This window comes from Poecilia reticulata, chromosome 10 (genome assembly GCF_904066995.2).
Source record: "Poecilia reticulata chromosome 10, P_reticulata-male-v2, whole genome shotgun sequence".
Taxonomy (NCBI): domain Eukaryota; kingdom Metazoa; phylum Chordata; class Actinopteri; order Cyprinodontiformes; family Poeciliidae; genus Poecilia; species Poecilia reticulata.
Genome location: NC_088839.1, coordinates 20,120,344 through 20,140,445, shown reverse-complemented (window position 1 = coordinate 20,140,445; position 20,102 = coordinate 20,120,344). Strand labels below are relative to the sequence as shown.

Sequence of the window (20,102 nt, the reverse complement as noted above, 5' to 3'; positions counted from 1 at the left end):
TGGAGGATGAGTGTATGTAAACTTCTGACTGGAACTCCACCACCTAAAAGCTCAGCTTGTTTCCTATTTGTGTGGATCAGTCCTTAAATCTTTCATTTAGGAAAGCTGTTGCACAAAGTGTTGACCAGAATAATGTTGGACATATCCACTTACATAATTTCACAGCCATCCAGCTGAAAACCAGAACTTCCTGTGGCCGTGGTTGGACTTGACGCAAACCGCCTAATTCATCTATATCTGGCTGCCTGGTGTTTTGCCATGATTGGACTGCTTCCTGTCCCTTTATCGCCAGCCGGGACAGAAACTAATCTTGCTCTACGCACAATCACAATAAAACTGTAAGAATCACTTTCACACATGATTTCCACACACACATACACGCATACACACACACTGTCTCCTCAACACACAAACCACTGGCATACCAGAGAGCCTATATTTAAAATCAGACCCGGAGATGTTTTTTTTATTTTATTTCCAGCATTTAGATATTTTATCAACAATGGTCAGTGTGAATGCTTGGGTGCACAGAGACTCTGAATCAGGGAGGAGCTTGGAAAACAAAAGGTGTCGCAGAATATGATCAGGAGAACAGGAAGGCTGCCCTCTAATAATAAGATAATGATTGCACGATGAAAAACAGGGAGTGTGATTATGAGACGCATGCGCCAGGCCTGAATAGTTACAAATTTGCCACGGCTGCAAAATACCACCTTCCAAACGTGTAGCCGTTCCAAATGCGGCCCTATCATCCCACGTCTCATTTTCAAAGCCTCTCTTTTCTCCCTCTCTCCTCCCACCACAAATCCCAGAACCTCGAGCGACGCACAGGGAAAGAGGGAGAGAAGGAGAGGAGACGAGGGGAGCGTTTAAATCTGGCGTTCCGTGAGTGGTCGGGTCGGTGTCTGGAAACCTTTCACATCCTGTTTACGGCGGGCAGATTTCAGCCTGGGGACCGCAGAGAGCTGGCAGGGCCCCCGCCTGGACGCGGCTCCTGCTTCTCTTTCCTATCTGCTCCCTGCTCTCCTTCGCTTTTTTATCTCTGCAGAGTCTGCGAGGCCTCACCTCGCCGCCGCCGGCTTCAAATTAACACCTTTAAGCCTAGAACAAACACGTCTGGGTGTGGCTACCACTGAGGCTCGGTCCTGATGGAAAAGCAAAGGCTTTTCTGAGTTTTAATATACAGAAACACACGTTTAATAAACCTATGTAGTCATATTTACAGGGTCCAATGTCAAACGGAAAGTTCCAGAGAGTGAAGCATGACTGTGAGGAACAAAAAACGTCTGATTCAGTCTGCCAGGAAGGATCCATCTCAGTTTGCAGAGTTCTCCTCTGCTTTTATCAGCGACACTTGCAGGATTTGACCACCATGTTGGAGAGCTGCTCGACTCGAGGCGTGCGGCCGATGAAGTACATGATGGTGAGGGGCTCCAGGTCCTGAGGGACGCAGCAGGGGGAGGCGGAGGCCTCCGGGTTCAGCTTGTTGTACAGCGGCAGGATCTGACAAGAAGAGAGACAGGAGAAGATTTTTTATTAAGTACCACGAAAATCCTTTTTTCTTCTGAGAACGATGAGATCCTGCCTCAGCAAGGGTTTTGGCTGAGGGCTTTGGTTGTTATACAAGAGTTGTGGGGTTGTTTTTCTTACATCGCCAGGCAACTACAGCATGGTTTGACTTTGTGGGAAATAAGAGTTATATAAGAAAACTTGATGCCATTCTCACATTTTTATGGTAAAAACAAAACAGCAGCCAGAAGACAGTCGACAATACAGTCGTGGTGGAAAGTTTCTGGACTTATTCTAATAAATCCACATGCAACTCTCTGCAGTCTCAAAATAAGAACCGCGTTAAACCAATGGATCACTATTCAGACTCTTTATTTCATTAAAGCCTTTCTGGCAGCTCCAGATATTTCAGTGGCACATTTTTCTTCTGAAACGCTTCACCATTCTTCTTGGCAAAAATGTAAAGTTTAATCGGTTTGAATGAGGAATGTGGATGTGAAGCCAGTTGGGAGTCTCTCTGGAGATCCTCTGCTGGCTCACAGACTCACTCCCCGTTTTCCTGAAGCGACTACTGTGTTCTACTGGTGGGTTCGGGTCAGCGGCTCTCACACATTTTACAAGTGATCAGCCATTTAATACCAGGTTTATTACAGTATGTAGCACAAGAACATCTGTCATGAAATGTCTTTATCTGAGGGATGTCATAGTGATGCTGGCTTCTCAATTGGATATTCTCTATGTTTACTGACATCCTGATAATCAGCTTGTGAGCAGAAATATACATGTAAATATAAAAAATATAAAATATTAGAAACTTAAAATGTAACTAGGATTGAAAAATCAGACTGGATGGATGGATGGATGGATGGATGGATGGATGGATGGATGGATGGATGGATGGATGGATGGATGGATGGATGGATGGATGGATGGATGGATGGATGGACGGACGGAACTAATGTTCAGAACTTCTGACATTTTTCAGGGAACAGGGAACAAAATAAACAAATTGTAAATATTTTATGACTTTTTTGAATCGTTCATTAATGTCCAGATCTGAAAGGTACTTCAAGGACAGTCTGTATTTTCCAGATCTGACTGTTCTGCAGCAGCAGCAGCCTTCATGCTTGTGGAGCTGACCGTGTTTAGTCAGCCTGTACGCTGTGTGAGGTGGCAGCCATTCATGACTCTGGGTTGAACCAGCCTCAGCTAACTGAGTTGCTAGCCACCACAAACAACGGTCTTCAAGCTCATTTAGGGGGAAAACATTTCCCACACTTCAAACCATCCATGTATTAAAGTCAGGCAGAGAGCTGATTTGAGCTTGGATCAGGCAGGGGTCCGTTTCACCAGAGACTGCTCAGATTTTTCTTGACAATCGCAGATGTTTCTGTTTATATAATTTGGCTGAGTGTCCACGCTGACATGTCTGTCAGTGTTTCCAGTGAAAATTATTTAGCACGAGAGGCCATGAATCTTCACATTGGAGGGAAATATAATTTGGAAAAAAAGAACTCATTTGTCTTCACTTGGCCTTACTGGAAAAGGTTGTCGACAATCTTCATTCCATAATAATTGGCACAAAAAACCCCAAAACGAAATAAGAATGCAGCGATTTGAAGGTCTGAGGCTATTAGTCAATAGAAAACAGCAGAAAAACCACAAGTTGGATGTAGAAACTGCAGGAAAGTTAGGAAAGGAGCATTTTTTCCTCCTTGTTGCATCAGATCCTTTTATAACACTATTGGTGTTCGGACTGAAACCAAATGTAGTTTTGAGAGTTAAATGTTTTCCCATCGTTTCTTGATATATGATTTCAGCTGCTGAACGGATCAATTTGTGAGCCAAATGTGTTCGGTGGTCGACATGTCAGAACCGCAGACAGATTACAGAACCAGCTGGAGGCCTTTACTACAGGGACACCCGGTTTTAATACGTGCAGAAAGGGATTTAGGTTTTGGAGAGAATCTTGCTGAAATAAGCACAAGAAAACACCTAAGAAACGTCGGTCTGACGTTGTGATGGCGTTCTGGGATGGTTTTACATGCACTTACTGGTATGTTTTTATCTTGTCATTGCCAAAAGCGAGCAGGGGATGCTGAGCAAAACATTCAAACCACCAATTTCTTCTTACTTTGCTTCAAAGGAGGCAGCTCTTCTTAAAATCTTCAGTGAATTAAGATTTATCAAAAGAAATTAAAAAACAGGTATAATTAAGAGCAGAAACCTCTATTGGTAGATGTTTGGCTGAAAAACGTATCACGATATGAGTTTCACATCAGTTGATATCAATAACTGCATAATTTTTTTGTTTGTTTTTTAAATATTTGAAACACTGCCAAACTGGTGGTGTGACTTTCTTTTTTATCCACAGTTTTCACTCTGTGCGTTGTTTTTCTTACTTTTGAGCAGATATAAGGCACGATGACGGAACCTGCTACTGTGGCAGTTATTCAACATGTTGTTGCTAGGTAACCAAAGAGTGAGCAAGTTAGATTCCACCAAACCTTTCTTAGCTGGCAGTGAGTAGTTGAGCAGTTAAAGTCTTTCCTCTGCCTACATCTCCCAGAATCCTGTGCGTTTCTGGATCAGAGTTCAGTGGATAGTCTATATATTGAATATTGAACCCTTATTTCTCAGCCTGTAGGTTTGCTTCTAGTTCCTACAGTTTCTAAAAGTAGTGGCAGATTCTGCAGTTATCAGGTTCCTCTTCTGTGGAACCAGCTCCCAGTTTTACACCCCGTCTACTTTTAAAATTAGGCTTAACAAGTAAATACAAACATATAGATTTTACAGGATCTGTGATCACAAAATAGTCACAAAATCCTGGATCGGTGCATCTCCAGTGCTCTTAAGAATCTATTCTTTACAAACCAGCAGGAGCGTTCACCTCCAGTCACACATTACTTTAGCGTTTGAGCCTTGAAACCCACCATGTTGTAGTGGTTGTTGGCGCTCCAGAGGTACGGACAGTTACCAGCGCAGAAATTGGCTTTGTAACCTTTTGGCTCGTGGATCCACTTCCAGTTGAGGTCCCGCCTGAAGTCGATGTAGAGCGAGCGCAGGCAGCAGCCCTGCTCCGACCCTCTGGGAAACACAAAGGCAGACGCACAAAGTGACTTCAGCTTTCCATCCCGCTCTGCAGGGCAGCGACCCAGAGCTGGGTCATGGGAAAATTACAACAGGTTACCGCCATCACAAAGTAATGAGCATGCAGGACTGCCAGAGTTTTCTCCTGCAGCACGAGGTAGTCTAAATAAAACACTGCACACCCGTCGGCCTGCTCTCTAAACACAGGGTCAGGGCTGTTAGGGTTGCCACACAATACTCTGCAAAGTGGGTCAGGAGGGGGAAAAAAATGAAATATGGCATCCACCGCAGCTATTCTTCAAAATGACTAAACTGAAGACAGTGGAGGAGTGTCAGAGCTGTCAGTCAGAAAGAGAAACCCGCACACGAGCGGCTGGAAGGCGGCCTACCGGGAGCAGGTTGTGGTTTCTGTGGCCGCCGCCCGCCGCTTACGGTTCTTCTTGGCCGGGTTGTCCACTCGGTCGCTGGGCAGCAGGGTGAGGATGAGGTGTGGCGTTTTGGCGCTGAAATCCGGCTGGCCTTTAACCTGACCGGGCTTCCTCATCTGACGGAACCGCTCGTCATCGACACCTACAGAGAGCGACGAGACGGTCAGACAAAAAACCACCAGCTCTTCTAGAATTCACCCCAATTCAGATAAAAAGTACTTTATTAATCCCGAAGGGAAATTAAATATTGTTGTAACACAAATTAATCCAGAATCCTCAAATAGTTATTTCCAGTTGTTATTTTGATTTCATGTGATAAATCAAAATAACAAATTGCAAAAGTTTTTACGCCTAAAAATCTGAAAAGTGTGGCATGTGCATGTATCTACCCCCTCTGAGTCGCTTCTCGCTCCACGTGCAGCTTTACGTGTTTTGATTGAGATAGCTGAAACATAACATTACACTTTTCAAACTGAACCACAAATTGTCATTTGAAGTTCATCTGTATACTTTAACTAGGCCATTCTATATGTACAGTTTGGGTTATTCCCCCTGCTGGAAAGTGGACCTTCGCTTCAGTCTCGGGTTTCTGCTGCTTCTGAGAGGTTTCTTCTGTAATTGCTCAAGTGAAAGCATTCCCACAGCGTGGTGCTGCCTCCACCATGTTTTACAGTAGGGATTTTGTCATCAGGTCAGGAAATATGCCGTGTTCGTTTTAAAAAAGGTTTGGTTGTGCTCATTGTTTGTTCACTTATGTTCTCTGACAAACCTCAGCGGCTTCGACTGAATATAAACTCTCGTCACACAAAAACTAAATCCTTTTAAAATATATAAAATATTGCTTTTCTCTTTACACTTTAAACATGAAAACAAAAATATATCATTTTAAATCGCTTCTTAAAACTCATTTTTACTCTTTGGCATTTAATTGATGTATTGTTTTGTGCTCTGTTTTGTTATTTGTGTTGTCGTTCTTGTACAGCACTTTGGTGCAGTTTTATACCTGTTTTACAGTGCTATATAAATAAATTTGACATTGACATTGACCAAACAAAAATATAGAAATGGAGTGAATTAAAATGCTTGCAACTAAGCGTGCACAATGTGTCACTGGGTTCACTTTTAGTGACCGTACCACTAAAACACGTCCAAATGATAACATCTAAATGCAAAGTGTTTGTTTCTCTATAATTATGAATGCAGACAAATGCTGCAACTGTGCTTTTTTTTCTCCAGTGACTTTGTGCTTCTGAGGAAGGCAAAAGAAAAAACTTATTTTCCAGGTTTTTACATTTTTTAAGGAGTAAACGAAGCATAAAGGAATGTGATACAGATGTTCTGAAAAAAAAAAAAAAAAAAAATCCAGCACTGACGACCTGACAGTTCGTCTGACTTTATGATTTTACTGTCTCTTTTTGAACCACCGGAGCACAAACACAAGCCCCTGCTTGTCTTCTGAGTATCACAAATTGCACATATTTTTTCCGAGTGTGAGAAAAAAAAAAAAAAAAAAATCAGACTTGGCAGAGCTGAGTGCAAATCCTCTGCGCGCCATAATTTGAGGGCCTACATGAAGCAACACAGACAGTCTGGAATTAAACAGTATCTCAGTGTGCAGAGGAACAGTTTCGCCTTTATTCCTGCACGATAGTGAGCAAGTGATTCATGGATCCCTTTTAAAGCTTCTTACATAATATTCTCCTCTTTGAGTTCACAGCTCATGATCTGGAATATGGATGGTATCGTAATAAATCAGTAAAGCTGCATTTCTCATTTTCAAAGTGATGCAGCAGAGGTTTAAGTTTGCTTCTTTTGTGTTCTGCGGTTCTCCAGGCCGTTTATTTTCACATGCAAATAATATGCAGTCATGTATAAACAGTCAACATCAAAACAAACAATGTGCGGCCCACAAAAAAGGCAGCAGTCCTGCTCACCAGGCTGAACCTCAAACGCATAATTAATCTGAAGCCAAGACATGAGAACGAACCAGCGAACAGCGCCTCCAGCTCCTCGCTCTTGTTAGGGACGATGTTGTTGGTGGATGGGACGAAGGTGCAGCAGGGACAGTGGACGCCCAGCTTCAGGCCAAGATTGTTTTCTGAAGAAGAGCGCGGTAGGAGAAAACATGAAGATTAACCACACAAACAGATGTTTGCATCATAAGCAGCAGGAAGCTAACCTGGATCTGACACCCAGTCTTTGATTGTTTCTGTGACGTCCAAGGAGAGCCAGGCTCCTTTAGCTCTCAGCTGGACGGTCCGAGAGTCGATGTAGCGCTGAGTGGACGTGCTGTCTTCCTCTGGCTTCAGTATCTGGAAGAACAAACCCACAGGAAGAAAAGGACAGAGTTCATGCACTCTGGCAGACGGAACTGGCAGACCAGTCGGAAACACAGGAATCACATTTCGTATGGTCAGTGAATAACGTTGCCTTGCTAACTGGCTAGTATTTGCACGAGCAACAGAAAGTGTGTTTGTGTAAAACTAAAATCTACTGTTCACAAAGGCTGACACTTAAATAGGGAACTTCATGAAGAGTCCAGATGACTTTGGGTTAAAGCGCACTTAGCAGACAGCAGCATGACTGAACAGATTTCAACCCATAGCTTTCATAAAACATGCTGGGTTTATAAAAAGCTCTGCCAAAGATTAGATTATATTTAAAATGTTGGACATATATCTAGACGTGATGCTGCTCAGCCTAAGACATAATAACTCACTGACTCAGAAAAACCTCTGCTCTCTTTATTGCATTTAGAGAGGAAAAGTTTGGGTTTTTTTGCACATTATGTTTTTGTTCTTATATTTGTCCAAATTTGGACAATGCAGCTACTTTTTCTACTTAAAAATATTCAGTAAATTGTTGAAATATATAAAAGCATTAGATTCAACTGCACATTGTGCCATATTTAGGAATTCCTACCTAAAGTTAAATGAAAACAGCAAAAAAAAAAAAAAGTTAAACCACACAGAGTCGGGAATCTGCAGCAACCAATACAGTCTTTCTATTACTACTGTTGAAAAACTTCAAATTCACATAAATTAAAACATCTCCAATAGTAGAGTTTTATGATAAATTCCTCCATTTCTACACTTTCTTCATCACTCCAGGACCAAAAAATGTTATTGACTTATATTTTGAGTCATTGTATAGTTTTATGATTGTTGGAAGCAAAACAACAAATTTTAAATGCCAAGTTATTTAAGAAACATTTAGAGTTTATTTAAATATAAGTGGTTGAGAAAATTCCAACGCCATTGTTTGTCTTCCTTTGTAACAGGGAACTGGTCATCTGATGCTACACCACACAACACTAACAGCAAATTCCTGTACTCACGAATGAGTACAGGAAATGGTCTGCTTTCAAAATAAAGGCAACATTAAAAGAAAGTTTTTTTTTCTGACTGTTAAGTCGACAACAAAACTCTTGTATTTCCTAGCGGATATGGTACAGCACACACAGCATTTAAACCAGCAGACCAATCGTGGAGGAGCTCAGTTTGGGTTGCTAGGTAACGTGGGCTGGGTGTGGTTGGGGTTGCTAGGTAACGGCACAGTCCCCGTTCATTGGTGACTTAATAAAACTGCTAATTTTTCAGACACCAAAAATCATTAATTTATTGCCAAAAAGCAGCTTTGTTTAAACGGCTGGGTTGGCTTTAGGAGGAGTTGAGACACAAATTGAAGTATAAAAATTTACAAAAAGTAAAAAAGTAATAAGAAACAAGCTATAAAACAATTGGCAAAAGTTAAGATTGGGGAAGTCTTTTGGTCATTTCGCCCCTTTGCCATTTTGTACCTTCACATTTTTCATCTTTTCATACTAAAAAATTTGGGTGAGAAGAACCAGCTGCCATGGACCGTCGTGAACCGCCCAGGAATCAATTCAAACCCGACTTGAGGAGGTTTTGTTCCTGCTTTGACACCTGATGATTTAAAGTAACTTCATGTAATCTGGTCAAGGTCTCCTGCATTTAAATGTAGTTATGTGTAAATAATAACAGCAGCTGGAAGTGTTAAGAGTTTTTTTATTTGGCCATTTGTCACTCCTTTAAAAAAAAATGCAAAAGTTTTAATTTAAAATAATTTACCCATAAATTGTCTATTGTAGGTTTCTTTATCTTTTCATAGATGTAACATTTACAAAATGCTCACAGCAGAACATGCTGCACAATAGTTACACTCAGGAGGGGGAGAAATTTAACAATTTCTTCAGCTCTATAACTTGTGGAAATAGATTTTAACCATGAAACATGTGAACCATGGACAAGGTGTACCTGGTAGAGCTCCACTCGTTGCTCCGAGGCCCGAGCCTGTGGGTTGGGAGCTCTGAAGATCCTGAACTCAGCCTTGACCAGGGTGCTGTTGATCAAATCCACATCCCTCACGTCAAAGTGGACCACTCGGTAGTAGAGGTTCGGTGCCGCTGGCTGCAAGGCATCTGGACGGGAAAGAAATCCAGAACTGTGACTAACGGTCAAGTCTTCAGACTGTGGGACTGATGCATTGTCTCGGACATAATTACTTCTGATGAGAGTCTTCAGGCTAAATTACAGGCTTAAAGTGTTGGGTTTTATGTATAACGTATGGATGATTGATGGGTAGAGTGCATGAAAAATCACCCGGTTATGTAATCACATAATACCCAGCTCAATTACCCTTCAATCTGCCACAGGTCTGTTTAACCAAAACCCGCTGCCACCACAAAAGACTTGCTAAATGGTTCCTCTGCAGCAGCGCAGCACACTGGACACCCCATCTTAGACATGCGCCAAAAACTTTTATGAAATGAAGCAATCCCGCTCTCAGAGAAGCTTTTTTCTTGTTAGAGTGGTTGATCCTCTATCAACCTCTACATTTAAAAATACAATAATCCAGGAGTGATCCAATAAATAACCTGTTCCTATCCAATTATTAATCCATTAATCCAACAATTAAACAGATCATCCCTACACATCATTGATGTAAAGTCCATCAGAAAATGTTAGTATTCGAAGTATTTTTAGCTGCAGATGCATCCTTTGCTACAAATGATTAAGTGTGCACTAAAAGAATGCTATGTTGTTGCATTTTAGGCAGTAAAATGTTTATTTCCTTTATTTATTTAAAAAAAATTCATTTAATTATCCGATTTATCATTTAATCGTCAGACTAATCGTTTACAGTAATCGTTAGTTGCAGCTCTGAGTACTTCCACTAGAGGCACATCCATGCATATCTAAGAACCTTTTCCTATCCAATTATTAATCAGTTAATCAGTTGTAAAAATCATGCACAATATTTTATAACTCCAACTTAAAGTTTGAGATTTTTGGAACCTTCAAACAGCTTGCAAAAAATCAAAAATGAGTAATTCGTTTTTCAAAACTTTATATTTATTTACTTTTTGGTGGAAAGGAAAGGACTCACCTATGTCATCATTTGTGCAAGAAACAAACCTGTTACAACACAATTTGTTTTTATTGTTAATTAATTAAACTAATAATTTTAGAACAATTTTAACCAATCAAGATCAAACTGAAAGCAGATAGAAGATCGGCTGAAGGATGTTGGTTCTCTCAGGTCCTTAGTACATTTTTTTTCAGCTTCATAAAAACAACATGACGTTCAGCTACTCTTCATCAGATGGATTTTTTTTCTAAACCTGAGAAGTCCTTTGTTTGTCTACGCCACTGATTTTTTTAGGCATGCGTTGAGCAACACGCCACAGGCAGGTGGAAGAACATGAGGGAAGCTCAGAGGCATTTCATTGGTAATGACTCTGAGCTCATCAGCATAGAAAAATCATCAAAATGCCTGTGGAGACATGCAAAAAGTATCATTTGATTTCTGTAATTTTAAGAGAGATTATTGATGGATTGAGCCATTTTCAATAATAAAAACTTGTTTTTCAAAGTTCCTACTCCTTTTACGTTGTCTTCTTGTGTTGTGAGAGATGCCTTTCTCTTTTTCTGAATCAGAAAATGGCATCTTGGTTGAATGAAAAATAGTTTAAAGTATAAAGATGTTGAAGGCACTGAGATTATTTTTGCTCTTGGCTGTAAAAAGAAATCACAAATAACTTCCTGTTGGGTGTTGAAGCCATGTTGTTCCTCTGATGTCAACACTAGTGCATGTGCAAGCCTTGCATGTAAACTTTTAGCTGCCCATCAAAAAAGTTAAAATTTCCAGCAGCACTGCTTTTGATTGGTCAAAAGCAGAGATGGATTTCAGTCAGATAGGGATTGTAGATGTTTGTCACTATGGAAACCAGGGACCCTGCATGTGATGAGGATGTTTAAATTTGGCAGAATAAAGTTTAAACTTTGATTTTTAAAGTATAGCTCACACGTACCCTTCAAACTCAGAGTATTTCTTATTTTGAAAGTGATAAAACACATAAAAAGAACCAACATTCTTCTAAAGGATTCATTTTTACTTTCACATCAAAACTAACATAAAATAATAACAACATAACAAAATAAGAAACTCGGGGTTTGTAATTAAGCTAAAGATTATTTGATTACTAAATTAGTTGATTATTTAAATAATTTGGACTCTCAAAAATAAAATATTTGTAATCTATGTTTGGATCCCACATTACTAATGCAACCAATTAGCCATGAAATGAGAATTATTTAGCCTTTCAAAATAAAAGTTTTTTTCATCGTTTGATCATTTTGGGGGCCTAAAACTCTGATCTATGTTTCTCTGTAATGAATCATTTCAAGGCGTGGACTAAACAAGTAATGGCAAACTTTATGCACCAAACAGTGATGCAACATCAACATTTCTCCAGGGATTATTGGAGAATTTAAGGTAAAGAATAGAGAGATTACAGATGGTTTAACGGTTTTAAACAGTAAGCCACTTTAGGTTTAACCCTTCAATAGTCATTACGTTTCCTTAACTCACTGAAATTCACTCCATATACTGACACCTAGTGGGAATCCAGTGTAAATGATCTCAGCCCATAAATCTGGCAGCAAGAAATAACCAGAGAGAATCACCTGGGAATCTATTAGATTGTCACGGTGACATGACGCCATTACAGGGAAATAAAGTGTAAATCACACCAATGAACAGTAAATAAGGAATATACGGTGTTTACATTTCGACAGGTCGATTTAATGTTGGGGAAAATGTAATTTATCAGCTGATAAAATGTTGATTAAAAAAAAAGAAATTACATAAAAATACGACATGATTTACGTTTCGCGTCTTTTGTATTTCATAAAGCTGAAATACAAAGGAAGATATAAAGCGTCTGAGGTTGGGAAGTGGAGCTAATGTTCAAAAAGTGGAGCTGATAAAAAGTGGTTATAAGACATTTAATTTCTATAATTGTATTTAAACTCATAATCTTCTGTTTCTATTAATTAAATTTCCCCTGTGGTTTTCTCTCAGAAAATTAGATACATATTAGTCATTAGTTATTCATTTGTCTTTATTTTTTTTTACTCCAAATCTAAACACATGTGTCCAACCTTAGAGGGAAAGTCAAATAAAAAATATTGTCTTTAACTACTAAAACAGTGACATTCTGGCACTAAACCACAAGTACAGCTGACCCCGTTGACCTCCGGACACTTACTGGAGTCGGTGCGGGGGGGCTTCATGTCGATCCTCTGCACCTCTTTGGCATAATAATCCTCCTCGCTGCTCTCGCGCTCGCAGGCGGACTCGGCCAGCCGCGTGCGCTCCTTCAGCAGCTCCCGCGTGCTGTTGTAAAGCAGCATGACCTCGGGTGGCACGGAGCCAGACGGCGGATCGTCGTCGTCCTCCGGCGGGCTGCGGATGCGCAGCTTGCTGAGGATCTGGCCGCGCACCGCCTCGATGCGCCGCGACTTCTGCGCGTCCAGGTCGATGGACTGACACGTGTTGATCCCCTCCGAGAGCCGCAGAAGGAGCAGGAGGGCGAGGAAGGGGAGCCACATGGTAGAGAGGATGGGAATGATCTCCCTGAACGGCGAGGCTGCGTCTCCGAACCAAACGCGCAGGAAATGTGATCCAAAAGCGCAAACAGTCTCAACTTTTTCCACCTCTGATCTATTTGAATAATAATATTAAACAGATAACCAACTTTTCCTCTCTGCTCTCATTAAGTTGTACGTGCGCCCGTCATATATTAGAAATAAAAGAGGCATTGTCATTACTTAAAAAAAAAAGAAAAAAAAAAGATTAAAATAAACTAAATCACTAGAGTTTTCCTCTTTCTAACTAAATTAGAATTAACGTCCAGTTGTTCCGGTGTCAGAAATTAAAGCTTCATCAGTCTCCGCTTCCCGCCGTCCATCCTCGCATATTTGAGCAGCTTTCAGGAGACCAACGCAGAGTCATTACAGGAGCTCAGCCCATGTCGCAAATCCTCCAAACAGAAAAACCTGCAGTTTATCCGAGGCAGCACGGCTCCGGCGCTCTCACCTCTGAAAGACGCATCTGTGGAGCAGAAAACTGGCCCATATCCGCTTCCACAAAGTACAGCTACAGTCCCAAAAAGACCAAATAAGGTCCTCCCATCCCCCGATTTAGGTGCGAAGGCTGAATGCACTTAGAAAATATATATGTATATGGAAAAACGCGTATGATTTATGTTGGAACAAACACGGCAAGTCCTCTATACTGTCTCTCACATGAGCAAAAAACGTGGGAAATAAAACAAAAATACACGAAGCAGAGAAACATGAAACAAGTCCCTTTGCAGCAAACGTTCAGAAATAGAAAGGAATCTTGCGGTGAATTTGGAAATCCTCCTCTTAATGAGCGAGGTATGTCTGGTAAAAACACAGAGACCTGGCGGATGATGTGAGTGCATTATCCTGCAGATCGTCAGTGAGAAACAGAGCCCCGAACAGAGAGAGCCTCTCAGGGAAAAAAAGAGGAGGAGGAGGAAGAGGAGGAAGAGGTGCTAGTGGGGCGGATGCCACCAGGATGAAGGGAGTGTGTGTCATTATGCAGGCAGAAGTAATCCTCTCACTATAGAGGCTCACAGAGTTGCACATTTTGCAATATTTACCCATCAGAAATGCAGCTCAGCAGGTAAACATCCCGTGTGCCAGGATTGCGCCATAATTCCTGACCAACGTTAAGGCTGACCGCAGGTTTATCACCGGGGACCAGGCCATTAACGCTATACGGGTCAGCAAAACACAAGAAGGAAACTCCATTTAGCTCACGATAAATATTTGGACTCACTTCACTTACTGGAAGCCCATTCAGAGTAGAACAGGATATAAATATCCTGTATTGTCTCACTGTGGGGTTATTGAGGTGTTACAGCCATTAACCTCCTACTTTAATATGCAGGGCCGTCATATTGGATTTTAAGGTTGGGACTGTCGAGAAATTCCCAATTTATCAATTTCTAATTCCAACTTTAGTGGAGTTTCTACCAGTGGACTTTATTTATGGACAGCAGAGTAAAGGGGTTGGAATACAAATGCAAAGTTTATTTTTTAAACCCTTTTTGAATATTTTGCTCTATTTCTCTACACTTCACAATTAACCTCTACTATGAGTTGGTCTATCACATTAAAATGATAAAAGTCACTGAGGCATGGCTGCAATTAATTGTTGTAGTATTGATCATTTCAACAATTAATCAGATACAAATTGTCACACTGCTGATTTTGCATTTAGCTTAAGCTCATTTTGTACTATATTACAAATACATGGAAAAAATGCAAATATACAAACTCGATTCTATTTTTAAACAAGAAAATAAACATGCAATTGCCTAAAATGAAACAACATGTTTATTTAGGCTTAATCATTTGAAGCAAAGGATGCATCTGCAGCTAAAACAAAAACTTCTAACATCAACATGTGAAAAATTCAGAGCTTTCTGCTCTGCTTTCTGCTATATTTTTTAAAGAAACTAATTAATAATAGTTTAGGCAAAGATGCTTATTAGGAGATTTTCTATACAAAATTTGAACCAAGAACCAGGTCAAACTAAAACTGTGGTGCTTAAGGGGTGCCATAGTTTTAGAGAATAACAAGTTATTATTATTCTACTAATTATAATTATGACTGATAATTAATAATCATGTTACTCTCAAATTGAGACATGTAATTAAATACAGGAGGACACCAACAGTAAAAATGCCTCTGCACTGCAGCTTTTTCAGGTTCCCTGAAAAGAAGCCGACTTCAAAAGTCCATCAGCTCAACTTTTACAGACTTCGTTCTCATTAATGAAACATGACCCCTGAGCTGAATTTTGCGACCTTTGGAGCAATTAAAGGCATTTCCTGTTTTCCCCGAGATGAAAATTGTCAACAGTATCGGCCCAGACCTCTACCTCTTGCACCATGAAAACAGCCCTAAATTATTCATGGGTCGGATCCCGGGTGTGATTTGCAGCTCCAGCTTGTTCGCGCTGCCAGCTGACGAGCTTCATCCTGATTTTATTAGACCGCTCAGAAAGCAGCCTATCCATTTTTATCTTCAGCTTTTCCCGCTCAGAGTCGAGCTCCTTTCTTTTCTGTCTGTTCCTCTTCAGTCTCATTGTTAATTACAGCTCAGCACTTCTGGAGGACTATTAATCTGCCAGGGGTGGCTTTTATTGCTGCTCTGCTGCCATCACATTATACCGTTATTATAGTTGCGGGCGCAGGCCTGTAATTGCAGTAAGTAGAAGGGAAAGGTAGGAGAGACTCAGGCAGCCTCAAGGCTTCTGGTCAGGCCAACCCTTCCTTTCATCGTCTGTCCTGGCAGAGTTTCTAAAAATGATAATGAACAAACACGCTCCTGTTCTGACTCAACTCCCGCTTTAATCCAAAGACGGCCAGAAACGAACGGAAAACCTCTTCATTCATCAACGCGGCCTCGCCTCCGTCTGTCAGGAGGATCCGGCAAACTGTGGGGCATCTCAGATCCGCGGATCCCGCCCAGGTGGGGTGTCGTGTGTGTGGGTTTCAGAGCTGTAATATGTGGCTTTAAGGAGAGGGAGAAAAAAACAGACTTCCTTAAAAACAACTTCCAGCCTGCCTGCTTTTTTCTCCCTTTTTCCTTAAAGCCAAATATAGACAAGCCACTGCCACGTCATCCAACCCTGAGAGAGGGCGAGATGGGGTTCAGAGCCGTTCCTCTCGGCGGTTCTGCGTCTGTAATATAAGTGAATCCATATTTTCCACAAAAACCTAATGATTTTGGCTGTCAGGAAGCAGTTTTATTGAGAAAGAAAAAGCTGAAACAGTTACAAAAATAAATACAGATCAAACCACTGGGGTTGGGGGGTTACTCTCAGGGAACATTTCCATCCATTATTCTTCTAATCTTTTCCATCTGCTGGCAGCAGGAGCCGCTTAAAATGTCATAACTACAACCAACGAGGGATGCGGCCTTTTCTCCCATGGAGCCGACTCAAACCAGAGTCCGGCTCGTCTCTGAAAAACAAAACAGTCCCGTCTGGGTGGAAGTCTGAGCCGTCTAGGCCTCGTCCTCGTTCAGCAGCATGTTGGGGATTCCCCTGGAGATCGGGAACTCTCGACCCGATTCAGGACACTGCAGGCATCCCTCAATCACCTCCACCTGCAGCAGGACAGACAGGAGCTGAGTGAGGTCATCACCAGACGGCACTTTAGTTTTTAGCTGTTTTTTTTTTTTTAAACACCAAAACTTTTCTAAGAACATAAAGATGTTATTTTCTGTGGTTTGAGATGAAAACGGCACTCAGACAACACACAACAGCATTCAGATTTTTTTTTGTCATTCTAGTCTTTTGTCAAGAAATAAATTGGCCCATTTATTTCCTGACATTGTTTGACTAATATTGAACATTCCACTTCAGAAAATGCATTTATTTCCTATTTTTTGTCAAACTTTGATGTTTTTCTGTACTTGAAAACTTGAAAATAAAAATAAAATGGTAATTCTTTAAAAACCACGACAAATGCCTGCTGGTATGTATTTCTGAAAGTTGCTAAGTTATCTTTTTTTCCCTCAGGCGTCATGCAGCTTTTGCAGCTCTATAGAAAGTGTATTTATCTGGACTGAGGGGGAAAAATTCTCTACAGGTTGTAATGTTGTGAGTCCTGATTTAAGATTTTCCACCAAATCGTAGAAATTTATTGCAATAAGCAATAAATTGGTGCTTTGGTCCCAACTAGTCCACTTTTTGAAGGACAATTTTATTCGCAGAGACTTCAGTGTCCATGTTATTTGTTGTTTCATGTGTTTTGTTTATTTAATTTTCAATATTTCCAGTTCCAGTGTTAAATGTTTGTTAGAAATAAAACTTTATCGAAGTTTCAGGGGCAATGTATCATCCAGCGAAATTTGTTATCATGACAAGCCTAACAAGGTGATTCCAGGTCATAACCTGGACTAGTGCCAGCTAGCTTGGAGCCACATCATGACGTCAATAAATAATTCATCCAGTAAATGTCTGATCCTCTGGTAGAAAGCTTAAAAACACAAGACAGGGTTCATCTCAGAATCTTGCACCCGTTTCTGAATTGTCTTGCACCCAGACTGAATCGTCGGCAAACATGAGCTAAACAGTATCTGAAGCAGGATCACATTATCTGATGTTATCAAAAGAAAAGCAGTGTTTAAGAAGAGTTGGAAATCATGTCTTTGAATTTAGTGGAAAACAGCTGCAGTAAAACCATCTTGATGTGGGACGCTACTGACAAAGAAATCATAATAAACAGAGGAAAAGTCAGAGAGCTATTGTTATTCCAAAGTAAACATAACTTTTTGTTTGTCTTATATCTTAGTTTTTTATTAGACAAATCAAAAGCTGAAGTAACTCCAGAGTTCTGAATATGGCGTTCTTAATATTCTGATTGGTGGTTGCCATCTATGACTTCGTCTCCAGCCCTTTGACAAAGTCTTTTCCTCTGGTTCAACCAAGACAGAACCAGTTTAAATAGGAACAGAGCCTTAGCTCTGGCTACTGGTAACACAAAGTGTACCAATAAAATAAAACAACAAAGCTCTAATCCAGAGGAATAACACATACTATCACTATTATTTCAAGCAGGACTCTGCAATAAGTACTGCAGCAGCTGTAAGAGTGGACGGTAAAGTCTGAGCGATCCTCACCTCCAGCAGAACTCGGTGCACTTTCTTCAGGAAGTCTTCGTTTTTCTCATAGTCAGGCACCAGCTCGCCTGGCAGGTCTTCTCGATGACCCAGCTGAGGAGCGAAAAACAAACACTGTGTTCCAAATGCTTGTCTGGACAAATGTTAAATACCTGCAAACTCTAAGCTGTGATTTCATATCTCTGCCCTGCAGGATGGAAGGAAAACTGCTGATATCTGACTGACCTGGTCTGCAGCCTGGACCAGAGCGCTCCACTCCAGTTTGGGGATCATCCGGCAGACAAACTTAGGGTTGAAATCCACCTCGTTCACCTTCACCTCAGTGGCCTGCACAAAGGTCACATCATTCATAAACACTACACTGTCAGATTGGACTATCAGGGTCTCTGATCAACAGCAAATCAGATGAAAAAAAGTTTTCAAATCGATCAGGTTGGAGAAAGTTATGAAGCCATTTCTAAGGCTCCCTTCTGTTGTCCTCATTTTCTGTGTATAGGGAAAATACATACAAATCTCGGTCATTTTGACCCTAGGACAACAGGAGGGTTAAGTTAATCACAGTTAGAGTCAGGGTTTATGATTCAGTAATACAAAAATCATCCTGATGAGTCCCAACACTGTTCAAAAAATATTCTAAAGGACAGACGAGGCAACTAAGCTGACTTTTTTGGCATATGTACGTCCCCTTACATCTTAAATCTTCACCTTAACAAATGAAATCCTCATTTAAAACCTGCATTTTGTATATTTTTGTATCATATTAATATCTACTTTATTGATCTAAAATGTTTAAATGTGACAAAATAGCAAAGTACCAGGAACTTTTGCGTAAAACAGGGATATTTCTATAAATAAAAAGAGTGAGTGCATAGATTCACTTAAATAGTAACGTATATAAAGGTGCTTTGAATGTTACTTTTCCTTATTTATTATTTCTATCTTATTCTTCTTCTACAAATGGGATATATATATTTATGTCTTTATTCTTCATATAGCAGCCTCGGTGAGTACTGGATGAATTCTATGAAACTCTACAGACTTGAATTCAGAAAATTAAATAAGAAAGCACTTTAAATCCGAATAGCTCGGTGTTAGCATTAGCCTAGTTGCTAGCCGACTTTAGCGGTTTACCTTGATGAGCAGCGGGTATCCCTTTGTTACTCCCTTCACGTGCGACGTCAACATGTTGTGCGTAAGTAGCTTCATGATTAAACAAAAGTTTAAAGAGTCACAGATAATAAGAGCTGAATGAGCCACAGAGAGACAGCTTGTTATTAAAGTAATTTAAAGCTGCAGCGCTAACATGTGTACGAGAAGTACCGTTGTTGCACCACCATAATGAGTCCTGACGATCTCTGACTCGGTGACAGTTTGTTCCGAGTTGGTATCTGAAAGCAGTAGGACGTTTTCGATACAGTACTAGTACTCTGCATTGTTAATTCCATCTGAAATTCACTAAATGTTTTATTTATTTTTACGAAACTTTGCTGAGTTGAAGTAAATTAACATTTGTCCAGGTCCTGTGTTTTTGGGTTAATTTAACTTTTCTTGCTTTTTCTTTGGGTTTCTTTAAACTAAATAGAGCAACCAGTGTAATTTTAGCATGTTTTGGTGACATTGACTCAACTTTAAATGCATTTTTAAAATAACCATTATTGCAATCTACTCTCTGTTTAAAAAGATATAGCCTATATTATATTCATTTGCTTCCTGTAGATTATTAGCCAACTTTAGCATCATTTAAGTACAAAAAATCCTTGAATACAACAGTTGTGATCACAGCCATGATCGCTGCAGGCAGGCGTGACATAACAAACCAGACACATATATTTAGGCTCCCTGTAATTACAATGGCAGCTTGTTTTCTCCAGGTATTGCAGTATGTTGCTCCCAAAAAGTTAAGAACACTTTCTGAAGATCAGGACAACATAAGTTTATTCGTTTCAGGATTGCATAATGATCTTCTAATATTGACATAACAGCAAAAACTATGTAATTCTTTAATAAAAGTAAATTAATATTGCAAAGATTTAACTAGTATAG

The 20,102-nt window shown here is 40.3% G+C and overlaps 2 protein-coding genes across 2 annotated transcripts; both read right to left on the bottom strand.

Annotated features, from left to right (window-relative positions):
• Positions 1 to 458: 458 nt before the first annotated feature.
• Positions 459 to 14,010, bottom strand: tgfb5 (transforming growth factor, beta 5). Its single transcript, XM_008420455.3, has 7 exons — positions 12,601 to 14,010; positions 9,305 to 9,468; positions 7,207 to 7,339; positions 7,015 to 7,125; positions 4,989 to 5,169; positions 4,443 to 4,596; positions 459 to 1,503 (listed from the first exon to the last, which is right to left on the bottom strand). The coding sequence occupies exons 1-7, from the start codon at positions 12,941 to 12,943 to the stop codon at positions 1,345 to 1,347; spliced, it is 1,245 nt and encodes a 414-aa protein (XP_008418677.2). The 5' UTR covers positions 12,944 to 14,010; the 3' UTR covers positions 459 to 1,344.
• Positions 14,011 to 16,154: 2,144 nt separating this feature from the next.
• trmt112 (tRNA methyltransferase activator subunit 11-2) lies at positions 16,155 to 19,432 on the bottom strand. Its single transcript, XM_008420454.3, has 4 exons — positions 19,191 to 19,432; positions 18,285 to 18,386; positions 18,060 to 18,152; positions 16,155 to 16,541 (listed from the first exon to the last, which is right to left on the bottom strand). Exons 1-4 carry the CDS (start codon positions 19,263 to 19,265, stop codon positions 16,440 to 16,442), a joined length of 372 nt encoding a protein of 123 aa, XP_008418676.1. The 5' UTR covers positions 19,266 to 19,432; the 3' UTR covers positions 16,155 to 16,439.
• Between the last annotated feature and the right edge of the window lie 670 nt (positions 19,433 to 20,102).